The 16,411-nt window shown below is 40.9% G+C and overlaps 1 protein-coding gene across 5 annotated transcripts in view; it reads left to right on the forward strand.

The window, feature by feature from the left end:
• The window catches only part of LOC126867028 (unconventional myosin-IXb), a 91,598-nt gene that overhangs the window by 30,824 nt on the left and 44,363 nt on the right, over positions 1 to 16,411 (forward strand). For all 5 annotated transcript variants that reach the window (XM_050621114.1, XM_050621113.1, XM_050621117.1 and 2 more), the window contains one exon: positions 526 to 1,697. In XM_050621114.1, the coding sequence (XP_050477071.1) occupies positions 1,331 to 1,697 (367 nt within the window). In that variant the 5' untranslated portion in view covers positions 526 to 1,330. The remainder of the gene's footprint in view (positions 1 to 525; positions 1,698 to 16,411) is intronic.

Below are 16,411 nucleotides of genomic sequence, written 5' to 3' on the forward strand. Positions count from 1 at the left end.
GCTATAACTCTTAGCATACCGTTGTTTTATTCGTGTCTCATAAACGAGGAAATGTATCAATTTCCACGCTGGGAATTCAAAGTTCTATTATTAACCGAAACGACACTTTTTATCGTTGCACCGATGAAAACAAAAAAAGCTTTCAGCAGCTGGGAAAAAGAGGCGCGTATCCGAGTCGGAATGTCATCCAATCAAAATTTGTAGCATTTTTTAAATTGAATCGCGTAGAATTCAAATTGGTGATAACTAAAGAAACGAAAACATAAAAGAGATTCGTTTACCTCGCTAAACACTCTAACGAATATTTTAAATGTTTAATACATTTCTGCATACTACGTACATTCTGTGCATTCCCAAATTTGTATATATCAAAAATTCATAAACACTCACAGTTTAGTTATTACAAACGATGATTTCTTGTAACTAAAAAAAAAAAAAAAAAGGACAAAGGGTCGATAGACATAGAGAAACATCAGATTCTGATGTTAAACCTGTGGCTCACAAGCGACGTCCTTCCTTTTCCAGGACACCCAGAGGACCTGTCGTCTCGTCTGGAAGAACGATGGCGCGGAAGTGTGTGAAACGTAAGCGATCTCCCTGTACCGTGGAAACACCGTTGGAAAGTCGGTTCTGGACGCGATCAACAGCGAAAGCATGGAACAGAGCGGGCAAAGCTGAGACGCAAAATGTCGAATCGGGTGAAAGCCGAGTATCAACGCTTGCGACGTGATCCGGATCGATGCCGATCTACCGGTGTGTGGACGATCGATTTCACGGAGATTACGAAACGGATGTGTTCGAATTCGAGCCACGTACCAAGCTGAGTCGAACAACTCCTGGAGGAAATCTTTGAGGCTTGACTATCATCCAAGGGAGAAGGTGTGGATGCTTTCGTAGCCAATAAACCGATTCGCCGGGTGTTCGATTCAATTAGCGACCTGGGAGAAATCGAGAACGAAGGCGCCGTTGAAGCCACCTTCCTTGCCAAGTGGAAAAAAATATCTGCCAAGCAATATGCCTGCAACAACAGTGGTACGCGTGAAAGAGGTCGCGCTTCGGGCGACCGACTGCTTCCGCGATGAAATCCTATTAATCGAGATGAAATCTCATTAAGGCCGTGTCGCCCCTCTGCTCTAGGGGTGAGATCGACGAAGCAGGCCGTCACTCGCGCCGCGGAAAATTAACTGTTCGGCCGCGAACATCGCAAGAAAAGCGGCCAAGAAAGACGGAGAGAATAAAAGAAAAAGAAGCAGCTTTTGCGTGAAGCAACTTGAGACTCGTTTCCTGGCCAATTAGAAACGGTTTTCTGAGGCAAAGGGCCGGGATTAATATGTGCTTTGGACGAGTGCCGCGAGCTGGAAGTTGCCAGAGCGGCGTGAACACCGACGACAGCTGTCGAAAGGAAGACGAGGGAATCGTCGAGCGGTGCTGGTGGTCCTGGAGATCCTATCCCGCGGGAATGGGGATGCTCTTGCCCGACGAGACTTACGAGGAGCGTTCCTCGTCATCGAGACGAAGCTCCTGCCCGAATGTTCTCGCGGACATCGACGAGGTCGAGGCGGCCAAGGCTTTGGCCGCATTCAGAAAGTGCGACGAGTTCCTCAAGAGGCATGGGATCAGGCCGGAGTTCTTCTGCAGGCACAGGGAACGTCTCGCGTTACAGACTTGGCTGTTACAGAGGTCTAAGCTGTCTTCTGGTGAGTCTTAATATAGTTGTTGTTTCTTACAGAAATGTCGGAGAGGACATTGTATAGGATGATACGCAAGCCCTGATCTCAACGCTTGAAATAAAATTATTAGAAATAGTGGGATAGATAAATAAACTGTTAAATTGACACACGTGAAATGTGTCAAAAAGCAAATTAATTTTTTCAAAATTCGATGCAATTTTTAAATCAATTTCATCGATCAGTTTTGTTATTTCAAATTTACAAGGATTGTTAATTCTAAAATTAAGAAATTCTTAAAATTGTTATCGTATCATCGCACAATCACGAGAAAAATCAACTAGTAGATAGTTCTATCGCCGTGGAACATAGGAATTGCAAGCGAACAGAGTATAGGGACGATAAATCGAGTTCCATAACGTTGATCAAACTTGGTTTCATTTTATGGGACTTTATGGGATAGACATCACGATGCACCTGGCTGGCGCGAAGGCTCCGCGTTGCGGGTAATAGATTTACGTAGGAGGAACGAACAATCGCGGATGACAATTTACGGGGAACAGCGAGCGGATCGTTTCAAGCTGTTCCATGCATCGAAAATAGAAACGGTTCAATTGACCGGGATCGGGACGGGACCAGTTAAATCGACGTTTCTCGTTACTTTCACCGACTGTTATTTTGTTGCGGCGGTTTTTTCGCACAATGAAACGCATCGTTCTGGTAATTGGATATCTCTTTCTTAAAATTTATGCTTTTTCACCGACGTGAATCGTGATCGCTTAGATTTATACCTGTCCGAACCGAATTCTTTAACAGATATTCTTTGCTCCTAAACTAAAACTTGAAATTACACCTTGAGTTATTTACAATCTAAAAAAAAAGTCTGTTTAACATTGAGTAATCGTGTGGAAATACCAGTATGATATACAAGGTGTCCTAGTAGTTTCTTTCTGGCAAACTTAGAGTTTCGTTAAGAGGTCATAATAAAAATACGAAATATTGGTTTCCTGTAGCTCTTGGTCCCATGTCAGAGATCGAGAAACTTTCACAGAAAAATATTGGTACACGTGGTGAACTGATTTGAGTGATTGATTGATTAAGATGGAATAGAATGAAAATCGCTTTTCTGAAGTAATGAATTTAATTTCTTCGTGCTGTCAGCTAAAACTAGAGAAACTAAAATACCTTGTGTATATTTTATATATCTATTTTTCTCTCGTACCTCATGGAAAAGAGCTCAACCTACTGATAGTCGATTAACAGCTAATCGAGTGTGGATGATCGCCAAAGTTGCCTGAAACTGTCGGTCGATTTTTGCATTGGCTAAGTGATTCGATCGATAAATAGGGGCCAACGGCATATGGAGCCTCTCTTTGATGTTAATTTCGATTTCGACGGCGGCCGGGTGCCGGCGATAATTTTGTTAGCCGGGCGTACTTAACGATCGCGGGCCCGTGAAACGCGGAAATATCGCAGTTCGTGCCGTGACCGCCGCGAGACTACCGGAGGGCATTAATTTTTGTTTTTAACGAGCTTTGCGTATTTATGCAACGGGCCGCATTAGCACAATTGATTTAATGCTGCGCATTAATCTAGCCCTGTTCAGGCTCGTGTAAATTATGATTGGAAAAGTTAATTTGTTCCCCTTCTGTTGTCGTCGACTCGGAAACTATTCTTCATTGATCAGATTTTATAGCAATTTTCATCCTACTTTCACTTCATTGTTTGTCGCGTTTTATTGTGCTTCCTTTGTTCCATTGTTTGTAGTGATTAACACATTAAGAATCGACGTGGTATTTTACTCAACATTTCATTTCCAATTGTCCTTCTCGCTTTTAATGTACGTTATTGAATTCTGTCTCTAATATCGTATTTATAAAAGGCAGTTGAAAGGATTCGCTTGATATTTCTTCCTTCATATTGATCAGACAATCTTGCAAAGAAGATTTCAATGTGGCCGTTGAAATCCTGGATAAAATTAAATTTTCATGTAAACATCTGTAATCGATTCAAAATACTAATATATAATCGCGAAACTGTGGAAACCTAAAACAAAATCATCTGAACAAATATGGAGTTTATGTATCTCACTCTTAGAAGAAAATTTTATCATTTATCCACCTCCTCAATTAGTATTATTATCTTACTATTTGGGTTGGGCGTGACCGAGAAACAATTTTCATTTGGTCTCGTAATAGCAAGGTTTTTAAGTATCTACTATCCTTTACGGGGTAAGAATGTTTATGGAGATAAAGTATGCGGCGAGGAAAGAATGTAATTAAACCATAAAGAGCGCCAGTTGCGTTCTTACGGTTTCGCGTTTTTACGCGCAAAATTTAATGCGAATGGATTACGCGCAAACGCGAGCAACGTCTGCACGTTACGAAAACGTAACCGCTTCCGGTTATCTCAAGAGGTGAGCTGTTGCCTGTTTAGAAACAACCTCTGGAAACTTTTACACGGTAATAAATATTGCTGTTACACTGAGTTTTCCGCGTAATTCGGAAAGCTTTCGCAACTCGAAATTGGAATTAAGTCGTTCCCGAAGACTACTATATTCGATTTTTCTTCCTCGCTCAAAATTGTAACGTAAACCTTTCCCTTCTGTCATCTTTCTAGCCAGTCTAAATAACGTATTCATCAGAAGTTTCGAAGCTTTCTATATCTCCCAACGATTATCTCTCGTAGAATCGCTTCATCATGCAAATAAGTGTTTAGCCCGTCGACAATAATTGACAACGCAATTCCCATGTGGCATAATGTTTCGAAATCGGATCGATCAGCGTAAATACGATGTGTTTGTTCGTTCTCTATGTCTGAACGCGACAAATTATGGAACTCAGCACCTCGAGCCATTACACCTTGTATTTCGAGCAAGCGTTAATTTAAGAGGCGATGTTACATCATCATCGCGACGCCAGTTAATGTATCAAAGAGCTAGTTGAACGCGGTAACATTCCCGGTAATCTTGTCTGACGCCTAGAACGAATACTCAGAGTGAATACAGAAAGTTCCGTGCCGGATCTGGTGTCATTAAAATGCCTCCTTTCTGGCGAACTGCGTATTAACAACTTTCATGTCATACGTACTTATTGTTGGTCGTACATGTTAAATTTACTATTCACCCTGTTCTGAGCATAAGTAGTTCTGTTATGATGTATTATTATCGTTTGGTTTGAAATTGATTAATTTGAAAATGGGGTCAAACGAACCGAGAACGTAAACACAGAATATAACAATCTCCTATCATCATAAGTCACTTTTGTTATCTTATGTTCCGCTTTCGATATTGTTTCGTAACGGAACTAACACAGTGCTATCTGAGAGTCTTGGACCACTTACGTTTAATCTAATTTACGTTTAAATTAAATTTATGTGTTAATTTATATGTTGTATATTAATTTATATGTTGTAATTTATATGTTCTTTTTTTACCTATATCACTGCATAGTGTATCGCTATAAATTTGAAGGAAAATTCAATTTTCGCGTAGCCTCTTTATCTCTTAATAACAGCATCTGGACTTTTCATGCAAAGCTTTCCTATAATTATACCGTTCTTTTATTATTTCCTCTAATTTTTTAATAATTTCTACGTGCCATGTAAGAAGATTCGTCTATCTCTCGGTCCGTTTCTTCTTCGAGTTCTATCCGAATAATTTCAAGCGCGTATACTGTACCTGCATTACCCTCTTAGCTAAAGGAAGAAATCAATGGGGTAGATAGAGGAGATTCTTCGTTCTGATTCGAAATCTCATTATCGTTGCGCCAAGTTCTCTCGGATGCTCTCTAAGATAGCTAGCCAGGTGCGTAGATCAAGAGATAAGTTTTCTTCCCTTTAATCACGGACAAGGTAAACTTTTCTTTTCAACCAGTCAGTCGAAAACAGAAGGTCCCGCCGTTCTTTAACCGTGCAAGAGTAACTGGCGGCGTGTTCTCAAGGAGCTGCAACTTTTCAAAAGTTTCTTAACGATCAAATCATCGGGTATCAGGGTTCGCTCATCTTCCGCGTGCATTCGAATTCTCCGGCGGAAGTCCGTCGTTCCACCCTCGAACCATTCAAAGATCTTCTGCTCTCCCTTTCGCGAGACAACATCCTGAACGTTTAATTAAATATTCATTCCTCGAGACTCGGTAGTATCTGCTCGAAAAATCAGCCCCTTTGTCTATAGTCGAATTATCTAACTGTGTTGAAAGCAATAGTCCGCTAGAGTTTGAGCTCGTGTCCTTCATTTCGATTCTCGTGTCTTTATATCTTTGCTAAATTGCTGAATATTAAATAATTTTTTGGAAATTGTCGGAATCAGAGGACTAATGAACTTTCTATAATTTCTAACTGGCGGACTCGAGATAAACTTCCCTCTCAGTTGTTCTAGGGTTAATTCTCAAAAGCAGGACGCTAGATTAATTTTGATTCGGATACTTCAAGTTTATCTTTCCTAAGCCTCATCGATAAAAGATCTAATTTTATTATTATATTGAGATATGAAAAGTATATTAATTCGGTTCTGTGCCTTGTTACTATAAATGTTCAACGCTTTTGACAGCCACCATCCTCCGGGCAAGGGTTGATACGATTCAATTGTGTTATATGCTATCCACCAATTCCTCGCCGGATTGGAAAGAAAATGAAACCTGCCGATTACCACAACGTGGAATACGCAATTACGAGTAAATTCCGTGGTGACGTTCGGTTGTTTTCCAGATCAGAAAATAAAGGCTGCGTAATTACGGGGATGGCATTACACCGTGTTTTACAATCAACGTAATCACAACTCGCTCGTAGCCAAAAACGATCGAACAATTACCGTTCGCGTATCGGAGTCCTCGTTTTATCATATTAATCGTCGAAGCACGTTTCATGAAAATGCTTTCTAGTCGTGTATTATTTTCCAATCTCGCGACGTTTGTTTATTACTCACCCCCCTCTTGAAAATCGAATAGCGAATCATTTGCCATTCCCTTTTCGTTTCTAAAATAGACAACGCTTCCGTCTCGCCCTTAACTTTCTTCATGCAACTTGTTCCATTTGTCGCCGTTGTCGTATCGCGTCAGCAAGTCACGCGGACAGAATCACGCCAGTGCACTGGCACTCTGGTGATAAAAGAACGGGCGGATATAACCTGTAAACGGAGGAACATGGTGCAGACAAAAAAAAAATTTGATAAAGCACCGGCAATTTTATACAGCGGCCCCCATTGAATATTCCGCGCGCGACGCGCTCGAAACATTTCGAGTTTATCGGTTTATGCCGCGAAATTGATCGGGTCACCGTGAAGATTTACGTTGTTCGCTAATTCCGCTGCGGTGATCGATTCGACGCGATTTCCGGCCGAGGAACGTTGAGGAGTAGCTGGCGGTAATATGATTATTTCCATAGGATTTTTAACACTTTTAACTGGGTCGCTTTTTAACCAGGCTCTGTTAGACGTCACGGAATTAAAAATTAATAAAGATAAATGAACACCTGGCTAGATTGCTTTTAATCCTAAACTAGCGAGGGTAAATATAATTTATCTCTCCTACATTTTTATAATATTCCACGATATCATTGTTGGTACTTTTATCAAAATTGCATCGCGTTTGAGATTAATCGTCTCGATTCGACAGATCAGATGCTAAGCTTCTCGATGTATTACTAAACGAAGTTTTCGGTTCGTGTGAGACAGCCCGATGGTAGAACGAACGTCACTCTGGACGGACAGGCTAATTGGAGAATTCAACGGAACGATCAGCAATCAAAGACAGTAACGCGAAATCGTGGGCCGTGAAACGGTCACGTAAACTTATGTTCACCTGGTGTCAGTCGTGGATTCACGTAATTAGCGTGCTCGCTGGTAATGAAACCCCCATTATGGGCTGGGCCGTCGGTTAATTAGGTTGCACGTTGATTTATTGCGATCGTGAGGTGTTCGGATGATAGAGGCGCGTGGTTGCATCCTACGCGTCGCTTCCTTCCATTGAAATATAAGGGAAAACACAAAAGAGTCGTTTGTCTCGTAATTGAAAGCGTTGCGATGACGGTGCCTCGTTTGGTGTTCTTCGTTGGTGAACAAGAGGGTAATAAGTTGCAGTTACGCAATGGCAGATGAGTATTAAGATTGATTTCTCAAGTAGAAATAGGATCCGTTGGAGGATCCTATTCTATAAGTAGAACAGTGCAGGCCGTCGCCGGTTAATGAGTATCTTGACAAGTTAAAAGTATTTTTAACAAGTTTCCGCGATGAGGGTCGAGTGTACTCCAACGAAATTAAAAGTAATCATTTCGAAAATATTTATCGAGAAAACACTCGAACTGTGCTTCGTTCGACGAAATAAGCAGCTACTTCTGAAAATACAACACCGTGCAAAGTTTTATTAGTGAATCCTTGATTTATGACTTTTTTTTTTAGAAATGCTTCGAATATACAGAAAATGAGTTAGAAAATTGCCGAGGAAAAAAATTGGTTGACAAAACTTTTTGTCTTCGAGCTATTTGTTAGCTGGTTAAGAAATGACCCATTCTTGGACAATTATTTTTTTTAGAAATGACAATGGAATTGAAATAAAACGTCTCACGTTTTTACGTTCTTATATTCCACCGCAACATTTCTATTTGTTAGGTCTAAGACCTTTATACAGTACCGTATGTCTCGTACTACAAAGCGCGATCGATATATCGAATAAAAATGACCGTACCAGAAAAGAGAAGAAATTTTTGGCAGATTGCCACGTCAACGAAAGGAAACATCGTTGACCAGTTGGCTGCACAACAGGTCTTGAATTTACTTAGCCGTGCGATAAATCATAGCGTGCGCTTCTCTCTGTATCGCTGAGGGCTTCTAAGCATCGTTCTCGCGCGCACGCGTTCTCATTCTCAGATTTATTCGGGCAAAGTTATGGACATATTTGTTGTGAAAATTGATATTTCGAGCGCGGCGGCGGGACTGTTTGACGCTGTCTCGCGCGTCGTGTCCACCAACCGAGACGAATAAAATCAATTTCCGGGTCCATTGAGCGTCCGTCATGTCGGTTCTGCGTGCGGAAGGATGCACGTGATCGCCTTTTCCTACGCTTCGCTACGCTTTTATAATAATTTATCGTAGCTTCCGGGCTTCGTCAGGCGTTATGGTTATCGGTATGCAACCATAATGAACACCATGTCCAAGGATTTTTACGTACAATTTTCGAGTTTAATCGGAACTCTTTATGGCGCAAAGAGACGATAAGTCGAGCAACAATCTTTTGCGGTTGCAAATTATTAAATAAACCAAATGCGGTTTTAAGTAATAATATATGTTAAACATGTATTAATTAATAATATATATCATACATGTGGAATATACATATAGTACAATTTGAAATTACGTGTATTAAGCATGTGAATTAAAAATCACGAAATTGTGGAAAAAGATTTCATAATAATATATATATAATATAATATAATATTATATAATATATATAATATAATAATAATATATATTCAAACTCATGTGTAAAGTTTTATAACACAGAAAGAAGTATCGTTTATTAATATACAGCATTATAGGTACCGAGAAATGGATTTATAATCGACATATTAATTCTAATTATTAATGTGTCTACAATATCTATAGTAGCCCCAGTATTAAACCAACTAACCACTCTGAACAATTTCATGCAGGAAATTATCGTGATACATACTAGAACTGATCGTACAACATTGTTAGATTGAGAAACAAGGAACGTATGAAAAACATGATTGTCGGCTTAATCCGATATTAAATTGAAATGCGTCGATTCAAGGCGTTTATCCTGCTCAACGAACTATGTGTTCTGCCTGCGACCACGCGAAATAGGGATTAGTCGGTCGAGTCGTGAATTATTTTAACGACGCGATATAGGGGATCGGGCAACGGTTCTATTATAGGATTGTCGCAGAGTTGAATGCCGTGGATTTCTCTTTGTCTGGTTTTGGTGTTGCCATTGATTCGTTGAAAAGATAAACCTCGTGAAATCCAAATGGAAGCTTCCTCGTATCGTGCACGAGAATCTCGAGATCCTTTAAAATCCGTCGTTTACCGTGGATCATCGAGCAATTTCTCAACAAAAGGAATATTTGTTGCGATCGGTGAATACACATCATAAGGATCGTTGAAACAATTATGACTGCGAGCGTGACGATTTTATGGATGACGTTTATTTCGAGGTTCTCTTAATTATCACGCGGAACCGAAGTTAATCGAAGACAGCCCTGTTAGGTCTATTTTATTTTTGGTCGCCTTTACAATTTCTTTCTCCAATCGATTGATATTGTTGAGTTTTGCTTTTTAGCATTGCCATTGCGAAGAGAAATTCCAAAAATTTGCTTAATATTTCTTTTCCCATTACATATTTTTTCTTTCGCTGATATAAATTTTATAATATAATTTCACGAAGTACAAAAAGATTGAAATATCTTTTTCAAGTTATGGAAATTCCTCCACGCGCCTCTGATTTGTGTAGTAAGCTTTTATGAAATATCGTGATACATTTTTTTGAACCTTGTCAGAATAATATGTAGATTATTTTATCTATATTCACCAGGTATATTGCGTTGTCGTATAATTTCGTTACAGTTAACGAACTCTTTCCTGATTATCGTAGCTATTCCTCGTGTAATTGTGTGAAAAGGGAAAGACCTATTACCTTTGAAAACCAATCCTCGGCCAAAGGTCGTATATTCGAAAATTTTCCACTGACCAAGGAGAGGAATTTGTTCTCGCCGATCGCGAGGCGAAAAGTTGAAATAAAGTGAGAAATTCTCGCGGCAATCGTGTCTCAGGATAATATTGATCGCGGAATACTGGCGCGGCGCTAGGATTAAATATTTGACGACGACTTTCTATCCACGGCCAGATTCTTTATTTGGGCTTCGATAACGGTGTTTGTCCGAGGAACGGGGATTAAAAGTGGCGTCCGTACAAATTGTAATTACACGATTAAATTACTCGTGGTTTCTTTCATTTCTCATCCCTCTTGAATTTATCGTAAGAATCAAGGGTTGATTTACTTCGAAAACAGACCGACTTCCAAGCAGGAAGTCTGCGATCTGCTTTTTTACAAACTCAAGATGACTTCGCATAGATTATGTCGTAGCTATCGCAACCAACCGTATGTTACCCTTTTAACACGTTATGGAGATATCTGGCGTTTTGTATTTCACAGTCAGGGGTTTTTAGATTTTTATCGCTTTTTCATTAATAATCTTGCAATATAATCCACTCCTTTTTGTTTTAACTATTTCTAAAGGCGGTAGCTTTTTCTTAAATATATCATATTTCGATGTTAAATTAAAATCTGCTTTTACTTACTTTTAAACGAAACAACAAGCGATTTCGAAATATTTCATATAACAAAATTACTATCTACCGATTATAATAAATATCGATAATAAAATGGCCACAATGCGTTGAATTTCAATCTGTCAGGATATTATGTCGGTTGCCGTTGTTCCGATGGTTTGGTCGCGAGGGGTTGGTCTTTTCTTCGAAAAAGAGACTTAGACGGACGAGCTCCCCTAGGAAAGAGAGAAAAGAAAGAAGGGCGAGGATGGAAATTTCATCGGGATTTATTAGCCACGGGAAATCGACTGGGGCTCGTAATGACCGAGGCATTACTAATGGAGCGCGAGGGGGGTAAAAAAGGGCGGAACTGGCTGCCAACGTAACAACGCTGATGCAAAAGCGAACAAAATGCCGTCAGGTGTTGCACCCATAAATCACACCGCGTACGTACCACCTTTCTCAGTCTTCGTCGTGACGTGGCGCGGCACATTGCCGCTGTTTCGCGGCGCGTTGCATCGGCCACCGATGAATTCGATAAATAAAACATGCACTGGGAACCGGGTCACCTCGGCTTCGAGCACAGATTTCCGCGCTGATGGTCTTGGTCTTAATTTAACTACGTGGTCTTTTCATACTACAAATTTTATCTTACATCGTGTAACGTCATTCAAAATTTAACAGCTTGTATTCTTTCGCTGATTGAATTTTTTTACCAACATCGACTTCTTTTGACGAGTATAAAGTATACATTTGACATGTATAAAGAAGCTTTAGTTCCTAACGATGTATATTTTATTCTATACACAAAATGTATTCCCCATGAATCAAAATTTACCACGCACCAGTTAACTATTCAAAACGCACCTGTAAAATTCGCTTTTCTACACTTTTGGTAGTGGTTGTCAGTACTTTGAAACATTAGAGAAGTGTACACATTTTCGACCGCAATTCATAATTCTATTAAACTGACCGAAGAAAAGAGAGGACTATTTTATGATGGTGGTATAACGCTTGATATTTTTTTAATTTTTGCAACGTTCCCACTTTATAATATTTTTCAATATTTGAATTGTACTGCTTTCGCGTAATTTTGAGTATTTTTTCACCTGCTATTCTTGTGCAATCGTCTATTTCAAGAGTAGATGTAATTTTGTTTTTATATGGACACGAGGCACGACTTCATTTCCATCGGTGACGTCTCGAAATTGCTGATTTAACGTCGTCTATGAAATACTCGTTCCGCGTTTCGCCAACGGCCGCCTAATGTAAATGTATGATAACCACGATAGAAAGTGTCTCTCACCCTCTAGCTCGTGTTATTCAACGGACCGTCGTGAATAGGAGGCAGACGTTCGTCGCGTAAATAGGTTCGCGCGGTGTAATACGCTCGCGCGTTACATGGGTCACGTTACGTGAAAGAATTTACAGCTGGACGAAAACCAGCGCAAGAACACGTGGAGGGGGGAACCGGAAAATCGATTCGTGTTTCGGCATCGCGAATTTTATTCTACGAGACATCAACATTTTTTTTCCAAGAAAATACTAGATCGTACGTCTGTATTCTTTGATCAAAGTAAATATATTTTCTACTTCTCACCAGAATGAGTTTACTAATTGGAACACATCGAGATACGATGTTTTCGATACTGACTTTTAAAATTATCGTTCTTTCAGATCGTATACAATTTTCATACGGCCGATCAGCACTTTGGTTCGAACGATGGTACTGCTAGAAGAAAATTTAAAAGCTTAACGGTAGACAATAAGTTTACTAGTAGCACTCTCTTTAATTTGACCGCAGAGTAATTGAATTTCAATTCATAAAGAAAGAGTAGTAAAAAAATCCAACGCTTCAACGTTTCAAAATTCAACATATCAAGCGAAAGATACAGAGAAATTTTATATAAATCATATTGCAGGGGCACGATTTCACTCAGTCCTTGATATTTCGCGTAATAAAATTAAAATTTAACTTTTCCTAAATAGATCAGACGAAAAGAATTTACATAATTTACCCTGACGATTCTCGCGTTGTTGCGAACTTTCCAGCGACTCTACGAACACTCGATAATTCCATGACGTTTGAAACAGTAGCGTTTCACCAGCGAATCGGCAATAAATCGCACGCGATCTCGTAGCTCGGAGTCGAGGGTCGCTATTGACCAGAGAGAGTTCTCGTGGCGGAGGGACGATTGCATGGTGAAGTCCCACGCACGTCGTTCGTATCATTAATCAGGGAATGCCTAGGGACGAGAAGTTTCGTCGCCCGAGCGACGGAACCTTATCTCGGACGGCGTAATTTTTAAGGGAACCATCGGTAATTACAAGGCATTATGAAGCATCGATGCGAGCCGCGGCCTCGTTATAAATCAAGACGGATTCAACGCGCGTCCCGTGCGCGAGAACCGAGACTCCTACGAACCGGAGAGATAAATCACTATGGCGGGCCGTAGCTGTGCCATTCAGGAGGAATGGTAAGGGAAGGGAGTTTGAGGTCGACGAGTCTCTTTTAAAATTCGTCGATTTCCTATATACTAACACGATGGTGGACGTCGAACTCGACTACTCGCGTTTTATCTGCTTTATCAGGTTTTCAATGGGACGTCCGATACGGTGCCATTGTTCGGGCATAATTAGATCGTTGGCCCGCCGGATCCGCGTGTATTTATTGCCTTCTATGCGCCACGCTTGGCCTGCAGGTGGTGTGGTATCGCGTGTGTACGCGTGTGTGAGCACGCGAAACACAGGGCCCGGTCACGGCAAACGGCAGGCGATAACTCAGCCAGCAGGTATATAATTATCAAACTGCGTAATTGTTAATTATTGTGCCATTGTTGGCGACCGGTAATTAATGCGGTGCCAAACTCCCTCGGTACGTGTCTCACGCGATCGCACGATTGATCGGCGGACTCTTGCCGCATCCGCCCTCGAACGACCGTTAAGTGCAGGGGAATGGAAGAAAGTTAAACAGTTTCTTCTCATTTCACGCAACAGTCGTGGAAAATAATGGATGCATATATTTCCTTGCGTTCCTTCTATCAATGATAATGTTATTTGCTACGGTACTTGCCTATTGAGAACTATAAAATAGCGTGATACCGTGATGAATTAGCATTTCTCGATAATTTAAGTATTAGTAATTTGATTTGATTCGGTCGTTCCGACAGAAATGAAACAAGTTCGATGGTCACATTTACTAATGTCACGACCTTGATGACTTTTCAGTGATTTTCAAGTAATGTTTAAATTGTTGGTAACGCGTCCTAGATAATTCTGTATAACTTTCGAGTTGGTTGCAACCTCGATAAAACAGCCCCTTTGAAACCATCTTCAGTCTGCACTTGTTTTTACCCTACCGGTCTCATTCATATTAAGTTATATCATGTACATCTAATCTTTTAAATCTCGGGCTACTATCGGGTTAGACGTATTTTATGGTCTGTAAGATTTCACTTTCTACTTCATTTATCGAGTCCTGATCTTGGTTTTCTCGGGTCATAATACATGCAGGTAGCTGTGCGTCGTGGTGGTACCCGCGGAAAATAAATCCTATTGGTGGGCGGGCGGATACGATCGATCATTCCCGCTAATTAATTCATCCGTCAATTAGTAACGGCGCTATGTGTGCGTGGAACCACTCTCGCGCCTAAGAGGTCTGACCACGTGAAGCTACAGTTGGAAGAAACGAGCGGTCTGGAGGGACAGAGAGGGGTGTCGAGGGTAAGAGAGAAAAAAAAGGGGTGCAAGGCACCGCCACTTCGAGAATTTAATTAAACCAAAAGGAGACGACGAAGGGTAAGGCGATACAGGTTCGCAAGAAGCCTCCATCGACTTGCCTTCTTAATGGTCTTCTCGCTATACCGTGCGACGAAAACTTGCAACCCTAGCTTCCCCTATTCACCCTCCTTTCATTTTCCTTTTTCTTTGCCTCGCGAAACGATGCCGTTCTTTTAGTTGTTTAACGTTCGTAGATGCGTGCCGTCCTCCTCCTCCTCCTCCTTCTTGAATTTGTTCTACACTCGGTTGATAAAGTTCACTCAAGTTCGCTAGGACATTTCTTATTCAAATTGTTCCCGATTTGCCGCTGCAAACTTGGCGAATCTCTCGCTGGAAGTATACCGGTATAAAAGTCATTGACCCAAGTTAAAAAGGGGTTGTATGAATCTCTTTGTCGGTAGGGATCTGCGAGTAAAATGTTGCCCCGATAACGATACGTTTAAAAAGATTGTTTTTCTCTATCTACTTAGTTATACAGTGTCGTAGAAATATACACTCGATGATATCTATTACGTTTTTTTAGTGGTGTGTATCGCGTGTGCTTAGAAAAGTACGTGTCTAACTGTATTCCTTGCATGTTACATAATATATTTGGTGATATCTAACAATCTTCTCGCCCATGTATTGGTCAATGTCTTGCCGTGTGATATGTCCGATAATGTACTCCGACAGGTGCATACTTGTCAAAGCCTTGGCTTGTGTCCTCTACAATATACATTTTCTCCTATCATTCTATCTCTTCTGCCTCGTATCTCTTTCCCTCCCGCTTAACATAGAGACGTGGCTCGTAGACTGTTTTCCATAACTCTCTAAAATTCTCTTTTTCCGAGGAAAACTCTATGTCTAGAATTTTCATTAGATAGCACGTTATTCCGTTACCCTGACGCTTCATCGTTTCATTTTAACATGTAATAACTAAAAACTTACCAACTCAACGTTCTCATAATAGCATGCACTCACGTAACGAAGTATTAAATCCTGAAACCCTGTGTCGAGACGCGTCTATTTAGATTCAAAGGAACGGCGCGCAGTTTTTATCGACAGGCTGACCTGATAATTAATTATCGTTCGATGGATATTACACCGATTCTCCCCCGCGCCACTCTATTTTCCTCAGCCTATCCGGTTTACAATGCAACAACTGCCGGTACCGGAAATAAATCACGGCGTTTTCGCCCGGCCGTGGCTGGTCATTAGTCATTAGCGTGTCGCTTATTACGATTCTCTCGCAGTTGTACTGCCTGCTAAGGAGTTCAATAAATTATAATTAGATCAGGCGAGACAAGGGGTGGACGGGCTTTATAACGCCTGGATCGTTGGTTGATTCGCAGCTTCCGAGTGCATTACCGACGCCTCTGTACTCCCAACAGATATAAATCACTATCGTAATGTTACACGCTGCCGACTGGCCACCGTGACTGCTCGAGTAAAGGCTTCTTTCTTCGCTCCCCTTCTACTAACGGCCATCTCCTTTTCTCCAGCTTCAACTGCCACTATCAGATCGGTGGCACCTCGTTACTACTCGACTTCGCTCCGTCCGACGTTCGCTCTTAATTGATTTGAAAATTGCGATCGTCGAGCTTCTCGGAGACGTCGAAAAGTGGCCTCATAACACGCGATCCGACTTTCCCTCGTTTCGTCGCGAGATAAGCTCGCTGACAGAGACTATTGTTCGCTCTTACGA

The sequence above is a fragment of the Bombus huntii genome, chromosome 6 (assembly GCF_024542735.1).
Source record: "Bombus huntii isolate Logan2020A chromosome 6, iyBomHunt1.1, whole genome shotgun sequence".
Classification (NCBI taxonomy): Eukaryota; Metazoa; Arthropoda; class Insecta; order Hymenoptera; family Apidae; genus Bombus; species Bombus huntii.